Source organism: Aythya fuligula, chromosome 1 (genome assembly GCF_009819795.1).
Source record: "Aythya fuligula isolate bAytFul2 chromosome 1, bAytFul2.pri, whole genome shotgun sequence".
NCBI lineage: Eukaryota > Metazoa > Chordata > Aves > Anseriformes > Anatidae > Aythya > Aythya fuligula.
This window is the reverse complement of record NC_045559.1, coordinates 76,710,004-76,725,479: the sequence shown is the minus strand read 5'-3', so window position 1 is coordinate 76,725,479 and position 15,476 is coordinate 76,710,004. Positions and strand designations below refer to the sequence as shown.

Below are 15,476 nucleotides of genomic sequence, written 5' to 3'. Positions count from 1 at the left end.
TATGCAGAACGCTTAGATTTATTTTGTTAGAAAGCAGGTTGTAGCTTCATACTAGCTGAAAGGAATCTAATTTGCTGAGAAAAGATGATGAAACAAATACATCTAAGAAAGAAAATAAATGACAGTAGAAAAAGTCCTAACAAATACAGTTTGTGCTGTAATGCTGGGTCTGTTTTCTAGACCATGTACACTGTTACAATGCTTGGTGAATACATTATGCAGTGTTAGATGTTGCCCTGTACATTTAAGTGACAATAAGTACTGCTACCGTTCCAGCTTGTCCTCCAGGACAGAATAATTGTTTTGCTGTGCTGCATCCTGTCACTGTGGCATTTGCATTCTCAGAGACCCAGGCAGTAACTTCTGTCTGTGCTGCAAAGTCAGGTTTTGACAGGTTTGATAAATAAAAAATCCCTGCACAATATTTTGCATGAGGAGAATATTAACTGTTGTATTGTGGACAAATGCCATTCTTATAACTATATCATGCTACTTTAAATTCCCATACTGTTCCCCCCCCCTTTAAAAAAAAAAAAGTATTTGCTGGGCTGCACTGTGATGTATTTACTGGGCTGCACTGATGTACTGTGTGCTGTTTAAATGACTGTCCCAACCCCACTAAAGATGAATGACTTGAAGCTGATGTGTAGTTAAGATCCTCTGAAATGAAGGATATACAAATCTCATTTATCACTGTATTTGATGCATAAGATAGCACAACAACTTGACCTTGCAATTTAATGCCCGTCTAACCTGCTACAAGAGCTCCTTAGTTAAAATGATTCCTTTCTAATTTTAATTTATGTTATGTTTAAGATGCTGCTGTCAAAGCTCTAAATATCTTTGCCTAATGCTTCAGAGTGACCAGTCCCAGTGACAGAATGATGGAGGGATACCAGGCGACTCCTGAGGCCCAGTGCCCTCCTGTAATCATGTTGTTCCTCCTTCCTTCCTTTATTCTCCAGAGCTGTCTTTTGTGTATGAGCTCCGGAATGTCACTTTCATGTTGTTTTTTCCCTGGTAATATTTTTCCCCATGTGTCTTTGCAGCTTGGCTAGAAGACATATTTGGACTGCCGTCGTTGTCATTACGTGCATCATGACTTTAAAACTATGCAGTTTTGCTTATGCAGAAATGTTATAATCCTTTGTGTCATATGTTTGTTGCATTCTGGTTTGGGGAGTGGGGATAAGAACTATCCTGTGTCTATTTACCACCTAATTTCAGGACTTTTTTCCTAGCTCCTAATTCTGCCTTTTCTTTCTTCATTTTGAGCCCTGCCAGCTCCCTGGGTTCTCCAGGAGTGGCTGCTACAAAGATGTATGTATTCTACTCAGTAAAACTGGTCCTTGTTTTGTGTTGCTAGGCTACACCCTTCCAGCTGCCACTGAAGAAATGCTCTGTGGTGGGAAACGGTGGGATTCTCAAAAAGAGCGGCTGCGGCAAACAAATAGATCAAGCAGATTTTGTCATGCGGTAAGACAGAAACCTCAATGACAAATTGTCTCCCCTTCCCCCCGCTCAATCTCTGACTTTTCAAAGCTATTCAGTTGTGATTAATCAGTTATAATTTGCCTTGGGTACTTTCTTTCTTCCCTTTGCAGGATGCTTTACACAAGTGATTGGGGAGTGAGGAGAGGCAATAGAGAGTTTTGGCTGGCTTCTGCAGATACATGTGTACTGTGGGGGTAGTGTGCAGATGGATGCATTGAGGTTGTGACGGCCTCTACAATGTCATAGACAGGGACTTAAGAGTTGCTTTTCTTTTTAATTATGCCATAATAGACAGGGTCTCATCCTGTACTGTGCTTCATCCTCCACAACTCTAAATGCCATCATATGAAACCCACTGAATTAATGATGAGTAGATACTGATTCATAGGGCAAGGCTTAAGAAAAAAGATAGAACAAGCTAAAACGTTTCCATGTTTTTCCTCCCTCCAGATTAATTTCTGGCTGACTGGCTGACAAAAGGCCAAACCTCTTTTCCTTGATGCCATTTTGTTTTTAAGTTCTCCACATATCCTTTCACTCTGGCCTTTGTGAAGTTATCAGAATCTGTCAGGAGTAATGCTGAATCAGCTACAGCCTTCTTGACTGAATTTGGCACTTTCTAGATCTGCATTCTCTAAGGAAGAAAGACAGAAATTAGCTTCTCTTTGTTAAACATGAACAAGAAAAATATTGTGAGGGAGAAACTGGAGTACTGCTTCCAAAGAGATGAGAGATGTAGTTTCTTTGGGTTTTGAGGTACATACATAATGACCTCCCACTTTAGCAAGTCTCCTTGTTAAATCCTGATAGCTTACTACAAACTCATACAAATTTGCTGTAAACTAAACAGTACTAATGTAATTTCTGGTTTGGATCTCAAGGAACAAAAATACTTTCAATGTTAAACAAAGAAATACAACAAACTAAAGACAAAGAAAATGTATATTTAGAACCTTCACAGAAGAGAATATGTAAGGCACAGGGGGAAAGACTGTGCTGATTGCTGTTACTGCAAAACACCTTGGGTGTTCCAGAGACTAAATACAAGAAACTGTTGGGTATGCCATGGTAATTTTATGTAGATGCAATGGGAAGTTGAAATACCATAGGAGGAATCAGTTACAAAGACAATAGAAACTTTTTTTTTTTTTTAAACAGCTCTTATCACTTGATCAGAAAAATGATTTTTATTTTTTTTTCTCTCCAGGAAGGGTAGACTAGCCATTATCTGTACCAAACTTATTTTGAATTGTAAAGAAGTGGTAGGGAAAATCCTGCAAAAATTCCAGTAACTGCTGGCAGGCTGTTTTATATTAGTGATACGCAATCATGTTTATGGAAAATGTTTCAGTTCTTTTGGGTAGAAGCTAATATACCACTGGGAAAAAGTATTTTTGTAGCATGTGGAAGATAGGATTTAGCAGATCTTTTCTATATCTGATTTCTATAATCTGAGAGCTGAGAGAGAAAGAACACAACAACTTGTGTAATATCTTACATTTTTTCATAAGAAATTTGTGTGATGTCTTTTAAGTATTTCTGCAGTGTGAAATAATTATGCTAGGTTTTGCCATTGTTCTTTTCTTCTATTCATATTGTTTTTGATTTCACTTATGACAGAGCTTATGGAAATACAATTGCAGCCATCTTCTTTGATAAATTGTAATCACTAGGGCTAATTAATGAGTTTAAACTGCATCTCGTTGATGAGAATCTTCTACAAGCACAGTTGTGCCGACATAGAGACTAAAAAAGCAGTAGTTTTCAGGCCCTAAGGCACAGCACACTGCATCTGCAATAAAAAAGGTACATGACATACGGTCTACATGTTTAGTTAGTATGGTTATCATAGGCTTTTCTTGAGATACCTGGCTGTTTTTCAAGTTTGTAATCCTTATTTTCAGGAAGGTTTTTTTGATTTGCCCTCTCTCTTCATGCCAGCCTGTATTTTAAGAGAAGTGTTGGGTACTGAACTATAAACAATGTTTTTGTCTCTATTTTGACAGAAGAGACATGTTTTCTTGGCATTAGATCGTGAAGAAATATTTCTGTGTCTAATGATTCTTCCTGTCCTTCAGCTGTCTCTGCTGTGGTTTGTACATCTGCCAGAAAGAGGGTTTCATTCCAGGGAACTTGGGGGGAGTTCTCCAAGCTGTTGTTGGTGAATTTGTTCCAAAACTAGAAGCCACTGACTAGTGGCTGTCACGGTTTGGGGAGGCCAAACTGTTATCTTTTCATTACAACGTGATGTGCCATCTAGCCATACCAGCCCTGGTGGAACTGGGGATATTAAATATGGTACAACTTTTGGGGTTTGTAGACAAGTCCAGAGAAACATTGTGTTCAGTTGCTGTAGGTATTTATTGTCTTGATAATGGCCAAGGTGCCACAAAAGAATAAAAATGAATATTTGAAATCGTGTATTAAATTCATATTAGTCCCTAGTGTTTAGTAATATGTGAATACACAATATACAAAAAGCTAGATAACCACATAGCATCTAACAAATGCACATGGCATTTCCCCGCTAGGCTGCCTGGATTCTCTGCACCTGTAGGAGATGGACTTTTCTCTGGGCCAAACCCAGAAGAGGCATTTCTGCCCTGTGAAGTTTGAAGGATCCCTCTCATTTCACTCCTGAAGGTGTTGCTACCTAGTGAGCTGGAAGTTCTTAGATGTCAAAAAGGCACACATGGACAGCTGTGCTTGTTGATATATTTTTTCCCCCAAAAAAATCTGTGTCTAAGCAAGGAGATACAAAAGACCAATATGTTCTCCTCTTTCATTTATGCTCATGTCAAAAATGCTGGCCTCAGACACTGTCCTGGTACTTCCTTCTTTCATGTACATGTACATGCACACTCATGTACTTACTCCTTAGTACCAGGAGCAAGAGTAAGATAATTAAAAAGGTGTGTTTCTTAGGATGAATCTTCTACTTGATGCATTCCTCAACTACGCAGGGCTCAGCATGCTGCTGACGTGTTAAAGAAAAGGCCAAGAAGTTTCTGTTGATCAACTGAATTTGTGATGAGTTTTCAGCTAGATACTTGGGCTACTTCTTAGTATTTCATGCAGAATAAGCTGGGAAAGAGATTTACTGCTAAAAGGAATTAGATGTGTTTAAGTAATGCATCTGGGACTGGTTTGTGAAATAAATTTCTTTATTCATATGTGAAGATGATAAAACTAGAGGCAGATCTCAGTCCTTTACAGTGCTTTTAAATAAACTTCAATCAAAAATCAAAAGCTTCTTTAAAGCTTGCCCTAAAAGTTTGTGTTTATTCAAATCAGAGACCATTAAATTGTAGCCTAACAGAGGTCATCTATTCCATCCCTTTCCTCTGAGGCAAGATCTTGCTTCACAAATATTTGTTTGACCTGCCATTGAAAACTGCTACTGAGAGGGTTCCTACACACAACCTCTGCAGATAGTATTATGCTGATTGATTTGTATCCTACTCAGTGCAGGTATAGAAAACAACAAATTGATATCTTTTTTTTTTTTTTAAAATTATTATTATTTATTATTATTATGTAAACCTTTCTCAAATTCTAAAGTTTTATCACTCTTTTTTCTGGCTTCATTTTAAGTTTTCTAGCTTCTCTTAAATTGTGGTAGATCAAATGAGAAGCTGTTCCCCAGCTTTTTGATTGTGATGCCTCATGCACATCTTAACAAATACGGTCATGAAAAGGAGCAAAGCTTTCCTGGAAATTTTATTTTTCATGATGAACATGGTTGAATTAGTCTGTTACATATACATAGAATCATAGAATGATTTGGGTTGGAAGAGACCTTAAACATCATCCAGTTCCAATCCCCTGCCTTGGGCAGGGACACCTCCCACTAGACCAGGTTACTCAAAGCCCCATCCAGCCTGGCCTTGAACACCTCCAAGGATGGAGCATCCACAGCTTCTCTGGGCAACCCGTTCCAGTGCCTCATCACTCTCTGAGTAAAGAACTTCTACATTATATCTAATCTAAACCTACTGTCATTTAGTTTGAAGCCATTACTTCTTGTCCTATCACTATACTCGTTTGTAAAAAGTCTCTCCCCAGCTTTCCTGTAGGCCCCCTTTAGGTACTGCAAGGCTTCCTTAAAGTCTCCATGGAGCCTTCTCTTCTCCAGGCTGAACAACCCCAACTCCCTCAGCCTGTTGTCACAGGAGAGGTGCTCCAGCCCTTTGATCAAATTTGTGGCCCTCTTCTGGACTCACTCAGAAAACGGGTCTGTATCCTTTTTATATTGAGAGCCCCAGAGCTGAACTCAGTGCTCCCAGTAGGGTATCACAAGAGCAGAGCAGAGGGGGAGACTCACCTCCCTTGCCCTTCTGGCTGTGCTGCCTTTGATGCAGTCCAGTACATGGTTGGCTTTCTGAGCTGCAAGCGCACATTGATGGATCATGTTGAGCTTCTCGTCAACCAGCACCCCCAGGTCCTTTTCGTCAGGGCTGCTCTCAGTCCATTCTTTTCCCAGCCTGTATTTGTGCTTAGGATTGCCCTGGCCTAGGTGCAAGAGGACATACATTTGACTTTGCTGTCCTTCATGGCATTTTCTGATAAAGTGAATTTAAGAATCTGGTTCTGATGGCTGGTATTTGACTGTATTCTAACACATGCAATGCACTGTTCTGGTGTTTTTAAGGAATGTGGGATGTTTGGCATTAAGAAAACTGTATGAAGCATACTGTGTGCACACACTAGCACCCTCACTGGGCACCAATACCACACAAACAACAGCACGTGGAGGTACAGCCTTCAGCCTGAGTAGCTCCTTTGCTGCTCACTGCCACGACACTTGTGTGGAACCATCCTGCCGCTCCTGCGGAGGCCAGTGAAAATATTCACAGGGCAGCAACCGCTACGGGAGCAAGGGCTTGCCTTGTCATAAAACATGTTGTCCCAGAGTTCCTGGAGTAGCACCCAGAAACAGCCCTAAAAACTGAACCATGGCTCCACAGGTCCTGCTTCTCACTAGCTTAGGAAACGGGCCTTTGATTTAGTAAGATTAAAAACTAAATGGAATAAGCAACTGGTTGTTGCTGGACTCGAGGGTGACCAAACCGGTCTGCCTGGAAGATGAACACAGAGATATTGCTGGAGAAGAGGAGTGCCAGAGAAAGTGTAATGGTTTACATGGTGAGAAATGAGGTTGACTTTCACAGGAGTATGACCTGCAGCAAAGAAACCTACGTCTCCGTAGCAATGGGAAGAGACATGGTGAATTTGAAATAAGGGCTCCCTGCAAGGCTGCGGGCCCAACCGAGTCCTGGGCGGCCTGACCCTAGGCCTAGGGCAGCTCCTGCCCAGCATGGCAGCAGCCAGGTGCTGGCTTCCTTCCTTGCCTTGAGCTCTGCTCCTCTGGACTGTGCCGCATTAAGGCAGGGAAACCAGCACAAGTGCATGGTGATCTCTTGATTCTGTGGCTGAGTTTAAAAAATCGAGGGCAAATTTGGTTATAATACAGGCCAAAACAGTTTTTGTTTTTTTTCTGGGGGGGGGGGGGGGAGAGGGAGGAAACACCTCAAAAACAACCCAGCAGCACTAAAACACAAAAGACTTGTTACAGAAAAAATCCAAATTCTACTTTTCTCTGAGAATCTGTGTTTCTTTTTTGCCCTTTTTGCATTAAAAATATTATCTGTATCCTTGATTTTAAAAAGTTAGACAACTTTGAAATGGAAAATACTGTTTTGACATCCATTTTTGGTGTCAATTTAGTGACCATTTTAGTTGCAATTTGTTGAGTGTGTTTCTCCTAACTGTTATTTCTACAGCAGTGCACAGGCTTGGATACTGCTTGAATGTATTTTCACCTTTATCTATTGCTCCTTCCTTCTTCTCCCAGATCTTTACTCAGAAACATTTAGGACTGTGCATTGTTTGGAAACTTCTCTCCACTTCTGTTTTTCAGAGTCTTGTCTTTCTGCTTGCCATGGTAGATCTGCTTAGTCACTTAATGGTTTTATGTTATCACCTTTCCCACCAGAACAGGGCTGTGAGAGGACTGATATGCACATATTAGATAGCCACTTACATTTTTTCTGTTTTCTTTGTAAATTCTAGTATGCTGAAGACTACCCCACAAAGTTAAAAAATTCCAGTTGCCCATTGCTTACAGAACATATGTAATGCTTGTAAGACATATGTAATGCTTGTGCTGCTACAGAGTGATAACAGTCATGAGTGTGATACTGGAAAACAAAACAAAATAAGTAAAAACTTTTCAGAACTTGAGAAGAGGTCAAAAATGTTTATGCTATAGATAATAACAGTCTCCTTCACCACCTTTCAACCTGTCAGAAATGCCAAGTCACTGTCTTTGTTTTTGATTAGTAGTTATATAGGATAGGATCATCTCTGCAAAAGGTTTTGTTTCTACAAAAATCTGGTACAAAAATGTCCTACAGATTGTTTCTACCCACAATCTGGTACAAAAATGTCCTATTGTGCTTATAGATGTGGTATAGTAGGGAACATTGGTAGCTTGGTCTAGTATCTGTACAGCACTTTCACATTTTCTGTCAGCTTGCAGTTTTTGTTTCTGAGTACTGCAAATTTTCAGACTTATAAAGACTGAAGTGGAAGCCTGTCAATCCTGAATGCCAGTTAAAATCTTGAATGTTTTTCTGTGCACAGGTGCAACCTTCCTCCACTATCCAGCGAATACAGCAAGGATGTTGGAACAAAAACCCAGCTGGTGACTGCAAATCCCAGTATAATTCAGAAAAGGTAGGGAGCATATTATTCTTTCTCTGGACTGGAGAAATCAAAAAGAAAAATGCTTCATCTGTGTTATAGATATTAGTGTGCCAGAGTTACGTTCTTCTCGTGGAAAAGGTTCTGGAAAAGATGAAATGCACATTGGGTTGTTGTTAGGTGAAATATAACGAGATCTTTTCACTGTAAGCATGGAAACTAAGGGAGAATGGCTTCCTGCAGAGTTATTTCTCCTACCATACTCCCCTCAGTGCTTGCAGCTCCCTACTTTTAACTGCATGGCTGGCTACATGCCAGAGGAGCTTTGGCTACTTGTAGTCTGGGCACATATTAATGGGTGGTCCAAACTAGTATGCTGGTGGGGTCAGCTGGCTGCTGCATCCCACGGTTAATGAAGAGGCTAATGAAGGAGTCACTGATTACTTCTGTGTCCTTACTCTCTGTTATTTGATATTGACTTATGGGTACAAAAAATATTAGAATAGAACTGATCAGCAGGTTGTGATCATACAAGCTGTGCTTCTTAGGAGACTGGGATAAAATTTTGTTGATTATTTGAGTTGGTTGAAATTTTCAAAATGTCAGTAGCTGATGAGAGAGGGGAAGAGACAAGGAAAAAAAAAAAGTCGGTGCCATCTCTCTGATTTTGCCTTGCTGAATTTTAATTGCCATGTTACTTGTTTTATCACCTGGAATGAGATCTGGTAGTAACCTGCCATGCTCACTGAAAAACACAGAGAAAAGGCAGAAACCGAGAGTGAGCAGGAAATGATTAGGCATAAGAGAAATGTATAATGGAGGTGCTGGGAGGTGAGAGATTGTGAAAGGAAGCAAAGTAGTGGAATAAAACAAATACTAGAAAGCCAGGTGTTTGAGAAAGAAAGGCACACAACAGACCTGGAATTTGATGTTTGTTGGTATCTAAATGTAGTATTTTTCCTCTGTCAGGAACTGAAGCGTTGTTTACTTTTGTGTGTGGAAAAGATGGGTTGTACACCAGTCTTGGACATATGCCTTTTCTTGGAACGGAAAAGGCAGGGTGAGCAAGAGGGAAATAGAGAAGTCATCAACTTCAAGAGCTGATTCCAAGCAGAGAGTGTCTGAGCAGGGGAAGGCACAGAAAGGCTGTTGGGATAAGAAGAAAGCAAAACGAGCAGAATTGGCAGAGAATGGCACCACGTGCCAGGCAGGAAGAGGGAGCTGCTCAGGGCAGTGGGCCCTGAGGGTGGGGATTCTGAAAATCCTATGGAAAGTACACAGCTAATGATGTTGATTTAAAAAGTGGGTTGAAACGGACAGAGCATCAAATGGAGGAAAGAAGATTATCTTTGCAATAGCATCATGGGTAAAATGAAGAAGAGCAGTGGGAAGTACAGAGCTTGCAAAGGGTTTTACAGTTGCCAATGCAGGGGATTATTAAACTCATGGACATTTTCTGTCCCTCACACACCTCACCAAGGCTTAAAGTGGAAAGCATACCATACTTAATATTTTTGAACAGAAAATGAAAAGGAAAAAGATTTTTATTGATGTTAGAGGAAAAATATGGAACTACACTAGAGAGACTGTGGAGTTAACCAGCAAGGAGGAAAGGAAGGAATGAGTAGACGTGAAACAATACTCTGTGAGAGAGGGATATCAAAGGGGGAGTGGATGGGGAAGGAAAATGGAGAAAGTGAAAGTGAGGAAAGAAAAAGAGATCAGAAAATGGGATTGTTTCCAATGTCAGTTTTCAAAATGGATGATAACAGTGATGAAAGACCTTCGATAAGAAAGTAATGTGGGATGTATATGTGTGTGTATTGATTAGATAAGAAGATGTATAGACAACTACTGAGAATGAGATAAAGAACAAACCCACAGTGCTGAAAATTGGCAGAAGCCTCCTCAGGCTTGAAGCTCTTGAGAGATCTGACACTTCCTCTGCCTGTTCAGAAAGAGTTTCTTTTTTTTTCTTTTTTCTTTTTTTTTTTTTTCATTTTAAATTATATTTGACTAATCTTTCTTGTAAACTTATTATTTTGCCTTCTGCATGTTAAGTTAGAATTTGATAAATGGTGCAAGCTTGGAAGTTAAAACACAAGAAAGGCTACTACTCTCAAAAAATAATCAATTTCTATGGAAAGAAGCTTTTTAAGGAACTAAGACTGCTTGTAAGTCCAGACTTTCATGATATTCAAGGACTTTCAGACTGGTGACTGATATGTATCTGTTTCTAAGCTGTAAGTTAACTAGCTTCACATAATGGTATTATTCATTATCATTCTTCCACTGTCCTCTTGTCCTTACTTTGAGTAGGTTGATATTGATGAGGCTTGACATCTCAATTATCTCTCAAGTGTGTTATGGCAGATTTAGTGAATTGGTCCTGCAACACCATTCGTTGCTTCTAAAAGATTTATCATTGCTAGATAATTTATGATTAGGCATGTTGGATAGGGCAAATTTTTCATACCAGGGATGTGGAGGCAGTTTTCTCTGTTGTTTTAAAATCAAAAGGATTACCTATAGGAAACTAAATTGTTGCCAGTAATTATTGCTCAGTGATATCTGAGCTACCACTGTTCCCTCTAGCTTAGAGCCATAGGATGGGACAGTAAAAACTTTAGTCTGGGAGTACATCGACTTTAGTTATACTTTCTAAATGCTGCCTTTTGCAAAACTTGAAGTTGGCAAATAATAATAACAGACATAGAGATCGAGTTCCTACTTGGTTTTAAGCAGGAAATATAACTGTGCAAGTAGTACAGTTTTACGTGTAAAATATGGTGCTCAGTTCTAACTTGGATTTTAAAAACTCTGAGGAATTTCCTACCCTAACTTTGCTTCATATTATACATGAGCACTGACAATAGAATTATCATAGAAATTTCCTTAGCTGACTAGAGGACTCATGATGACTGCCCTAATTTCTTTTTTTATCTAAAATGTGTCACAGGCATCTCCCTTCAGTTAGTGCTTTGAGCTTGTGTAAAGCTTCCGTTTCCACTTTACAGTCAAAATTTACTTCCCTGTCAAAGCCTGGATTGAGGTTGTAATTGGGACTGAAATGTTGTGAAAAGCTACTTCTGGGATCACCACAACGTTCCCCCCTCAATCTCTTCTCTCCCCCTGCCCATACCTTAATCAAATAGAGGACTGTAAATGGGTTGATGTTTCCGATTTTCCTTGATGTTTCCAGTTCATTCCCCTACCTCCCTAGTCAGCTATGAGTAGTGGCTGCATATCACTGCTAGGAAGAAGGCAGTGCAGTAGTGAGACCTGTGATGTGCATGTGGCTGTTTTTAGGCTGCATGAAAAAATGAACAAAGTAACGGTGTTTACAGTGATGGTTTTATGTATTCTGAAAACTTGCCTACAGTTGTGGAGTGGGACTAGTTAGAAGATCACATGTGGACATAAAAATGCTTATGTAGATAGTGGCGATCTTTGATCAGTGGTAGAAGATTTTGACTAAGTGATACAAAGGGTTACTGTTAAGGATGTAGATATTACATGTTTCTGAAGTCACTGTTTTAGGGCTATTTAAGAGAAGCAAATTCTAGCTTTCTTATCATATTCAACATCTTTGGCAAATGTCCTCTAATAATACCCTTACATTTTGTCTAATGTTTCAGTTAAATCTGCAAACAAATGCTGTTTGCAGCAGTCTTCCTAGTTTCTAGTTGCCATGCCTTCCTACTCTGTCTAACCTATGCAGACATATATCATCATTAATGTGGATATAGCTGTCTAAATAGATGTTTTCCCAGCATTCACTGAGTTTCAGATCTACTGATGTCTGTTGGTGAGTATTTTATCCACAAGCTGTGTGCGTTCCTGACCTGTGTAGTAATAATCTTATTAGCAAATGGCAAATGAACATAGTAACATTATTTATGATAATTCAGCATTGTTATAACTAACAGAAGTCCCTGAGTTACGTAACACACTTACTGACACTGTCTTTGGGACATAATACAAAAACCAATTGGATTGTGTGAGGCTTTTCTCCCTTGTCCTTTCAGGGTTTTGTGTTTTATAAGCATCAATGGTGCTTGAAGGAGCACACTTTGCACTCATGAGAGCACAGACAGCCATGCAGCTGCTCTGTGGGCTGATGCTGTTGTCAGCTTGAGCAGCAGATTGTGAAAGGGGACTTGGAGTCATTGCCCTTGTAACCCCCTCTGCATGACGAGTGATTAGATCTGCTCCTTTTCCTGGAGAAGACCCTCCCTAACTCCTGCTGGCCTCAGCCCTCCCTGATGGATAGCGGTATGTGGTAGGAGAATAGTGGGGATTAATGCTGCTGGTCTTGTAAGAGAAGACAGCCCTTCTGTTGAAAGGAAGAGACAAGGTGCCCTTCCGTACCTCCAGCTTCTCTGTGGCTGGCTCGGTGCTGTGGTCCCAGGTGTGGGAGCTTGGTGTGTGCAGAGGCTGCAGGGCTGGGCTCTGAGGCAGCACTGTGCTGTCCCTGTTTGATAACCTTTCACTTCATTGAGAATAGTCACTTGGATGAGGACTGGGTAATATCTGTATGTGTTCAGGGCTTTGGAGTCACCATAATTAGATTTGTTATGAACATTTCTGTGAAATACCTGCACTGTCTGCTGTCAGAGAGGGGGTGTAGGCGATCCGTATGTCTGCTACTGCAGTGTGTCTTGTTGCTTTGAATACAGAACACACTGAAGAGTTAGCTGAGGTGGTATTGACCTTCACTGTTTGAAATGTGGATGTTTTTATTTAAGTCTTTATAGTGGAGTCTCTCAATAGTTGTATAACATTGCTAATGGAAATAGTCTGACTGAAACTTTAAGAACTAGCTTTAGGGTCACCCATCACTCTTGGCAGCTTGGTATGAACTTCTATTCACTGGGTGTGAATATTTTTTTTTTTCAGTAAATTAAATCACTTTTTTCATCTCTGATATTTGACAATTTTTTTCTGCCTCCATTTCCTGCACTGAAGCAAGATGAAGGAATGAGACTAATGGCTAACAAATATAATGATTCTGCCTGGAAGCTTTGAAATGTCAGTTAAATATCGCAGTTGTTTATTAGGTTCCCACAAAATTTGAGTGGGATTAAATTGCTTTCCAGTTCTCCCTGCATCTAAGAGCCAGCTAATAATCTTTCTTGGATTCAGTCCTGAAGACAGCTTTGAGTCCAATTGACTTAAGCCATTAGGAATAAAAAGACTGAACTGAGACAATTATTTAATTTAATAAAAGCTTCCTTCATCTTTGATTAAACAGATGTACAGTTTAAGCCCTGTTGTTCATGGCCCTGTTGCTCACATTCATAAAAATGATGCATCAGAACTTCTCGAGTATGTCTCCATGTAAAAACAATATAGGAAGGAAGGAAGGAAGGAAGGAAGGAAGGAAGGAAGGAAGGAAGGAAGGAAGGAAGGGAGGGAGGGAGGGAGGGAGGGAGGGAGGGAGGGAGGGAGGGAGAGAGGGAGAGAGGAAGGAATGGAGGAGGAGAAAGAAAGAAAAAGAAAGAAAGAAAGAAAGAAAGAAAGAAAGAAAGAAAGAAAGAAAGAAAGAAAGAAAGAAAGAAAGAAAGAAAGAAAGAAAGAAAGAAAGAAAGAAAGAAAGAAAGAAAGAAAGAGAAAGGAAAGAAAGAAAGAAAGAAAGAAAGAAAGAAAGAAAGAAAGAAAGAAAGAAAGAAAGAAAGAAAGAAAGAAAGAAAGAAAGAAAGAAAGAAAGAAAAGAAAGAAAGGTATTGAAGGGATATCCATCTTGCTCATCTCTTGTTCTTTCTTTAGCAATCAAGGGGATGAGAGGTTCTTTCCCTGTGAACTCATTTAACTACTGGATTTTAAATAATTAACATAGTGGTTCTTCCTTCATTCCTGGTACCCACTGTTGAGTATAGCTCAGGTTATTCCACTGAGAAGCACTCCAAAGTGTTAATGATCATTGTTTCCATTCACATCACAAAACTGCCCTTTTATGTTCTACAGGAGTCTGAGAATGTCTCTGCCAACAGCAACGGGGTAATATTTCTGGGAAACAGTTCTTATGGGCAAGCTACAAAGTACAACAAACATTTCTGTATAAGTGGGTGCTTGGAGCCTCATTGGCTTTTAATCAGTCTTTTCCATAATATGAAATTCACCTGAAAGCTTCAAATTTGTTAGCAACTGAAGCCGTAGTTTTTGTCTCTGAGGAACACTTATTTTTGTCCTCAGCTAAGCAGAAAAGGAAGCCTGAGTGAGGTGATGAAAAGGACTTGCCAATGTTGCCATCAGGCCAAAGGCAGAACCAGGAAAAAAATCCAGAATTTCTGATTGTCTTTTGTGGTTTATTAGCTGGTACATAGAAAAATGTGGACTTGCAACAACAATTCATGCTGCGACGAGGATGATTTCATGTTATTATAGCCATGCCTTGAGCAAAACTCAGTTTGTTCTCACTTTCTGAGATGCCCCATTTAAATCAATGGCTTTTGCTCTATTTTCTGCCCCCTCTCTCCTTGATTGCCAGTGTGGACAGGATTATAATCTATTTTAAAGTAAGAAAGAGATATAAAACACATTTAAAAAACAGTAATTTATTGTGTATTTTCTTTTGCTTCTCGCAGATGAGTTTTAGATGATTTTTCCTCTCAAAAGCTGCAGAGACTGACTGCAAAGTTATACTTTTTAGGTATCACCAAATCCAAACCCATGTAGGAAGACATAGATGGAACAGTCTTTTACAGTGTAATCAAACATTCCTAAATAATTTGGTTAATTTGAGTTAAGCCCCATACATACAGTTACAGTTTTGAAGTCAGCTTTTGAAATCATAGCAGTAGATTAGTCACACTGAAAGGCATCTATTTTCTCAATACAAATATGCAGCCATGCCATGTAAATCGGCATTGCAATTTAAATTCAAAGCTGTGATGAAAAATTAGAGAAGCATTCTGAACTAAACAGAATGCTATCCAGAAGAAGCAAATGCAGAGGCCTCCTCTCAGTAAGGAAAAAGCAAAAAAATGGGTGAGTTATTGGCTAGGTGGCATTTCTGCAGAAAAGAAACATGTCATCTTTGGTCAGTGCCTGAGCATGAATAAGCAGTATCCTACTATTTAGATGATAGCAAATGCTATGTTTGGTTATCAAAAAAAATGTAAGACATGGAGAGGTACATTTAAGCCCAGCCATGCCTCGGCTAGCGTACTGTGCTCAGATTTGGCACTTTGTGTTTGGTAAAACCCCGAATACCAAGTGCCAACTGTAGAGTGGAGTGAAAGCAGAAGCAAGAAGATCTCTGAAACCTGAGCCCC

At 39.7% G+C, this 15,476-nt stretch overlaps 1 protein-coding gene across 1 annotated transcript in view; it reads left to right on the top strand.

Annotated features, from left to right (window-relative positions):
• The window catches only part of ST8SIA1 (ST8 alpha-N-acetyl-neuraminide alpha-2,8-sialyltransferase 1), a 134,965-nt gene that overhangs the window by 75,874 nt on the left and 43,615 nt on the right, over positions 1–15,476 (top strand). Inside the window, exons 3-4 of the mRNA XM_032208180.1 lie at positions 1,367–1,476; positions 8,140–8,232. Of these exons, the coding sequence (XP_032064071.1) occupies positions 1,367–1,476; positions 8,140–8,232 (203 nt within the window). The remainder of the gene's footprint in view (positions 1–1,366; positions 1,477–8,139; positions 8,233–15,476) is intronic.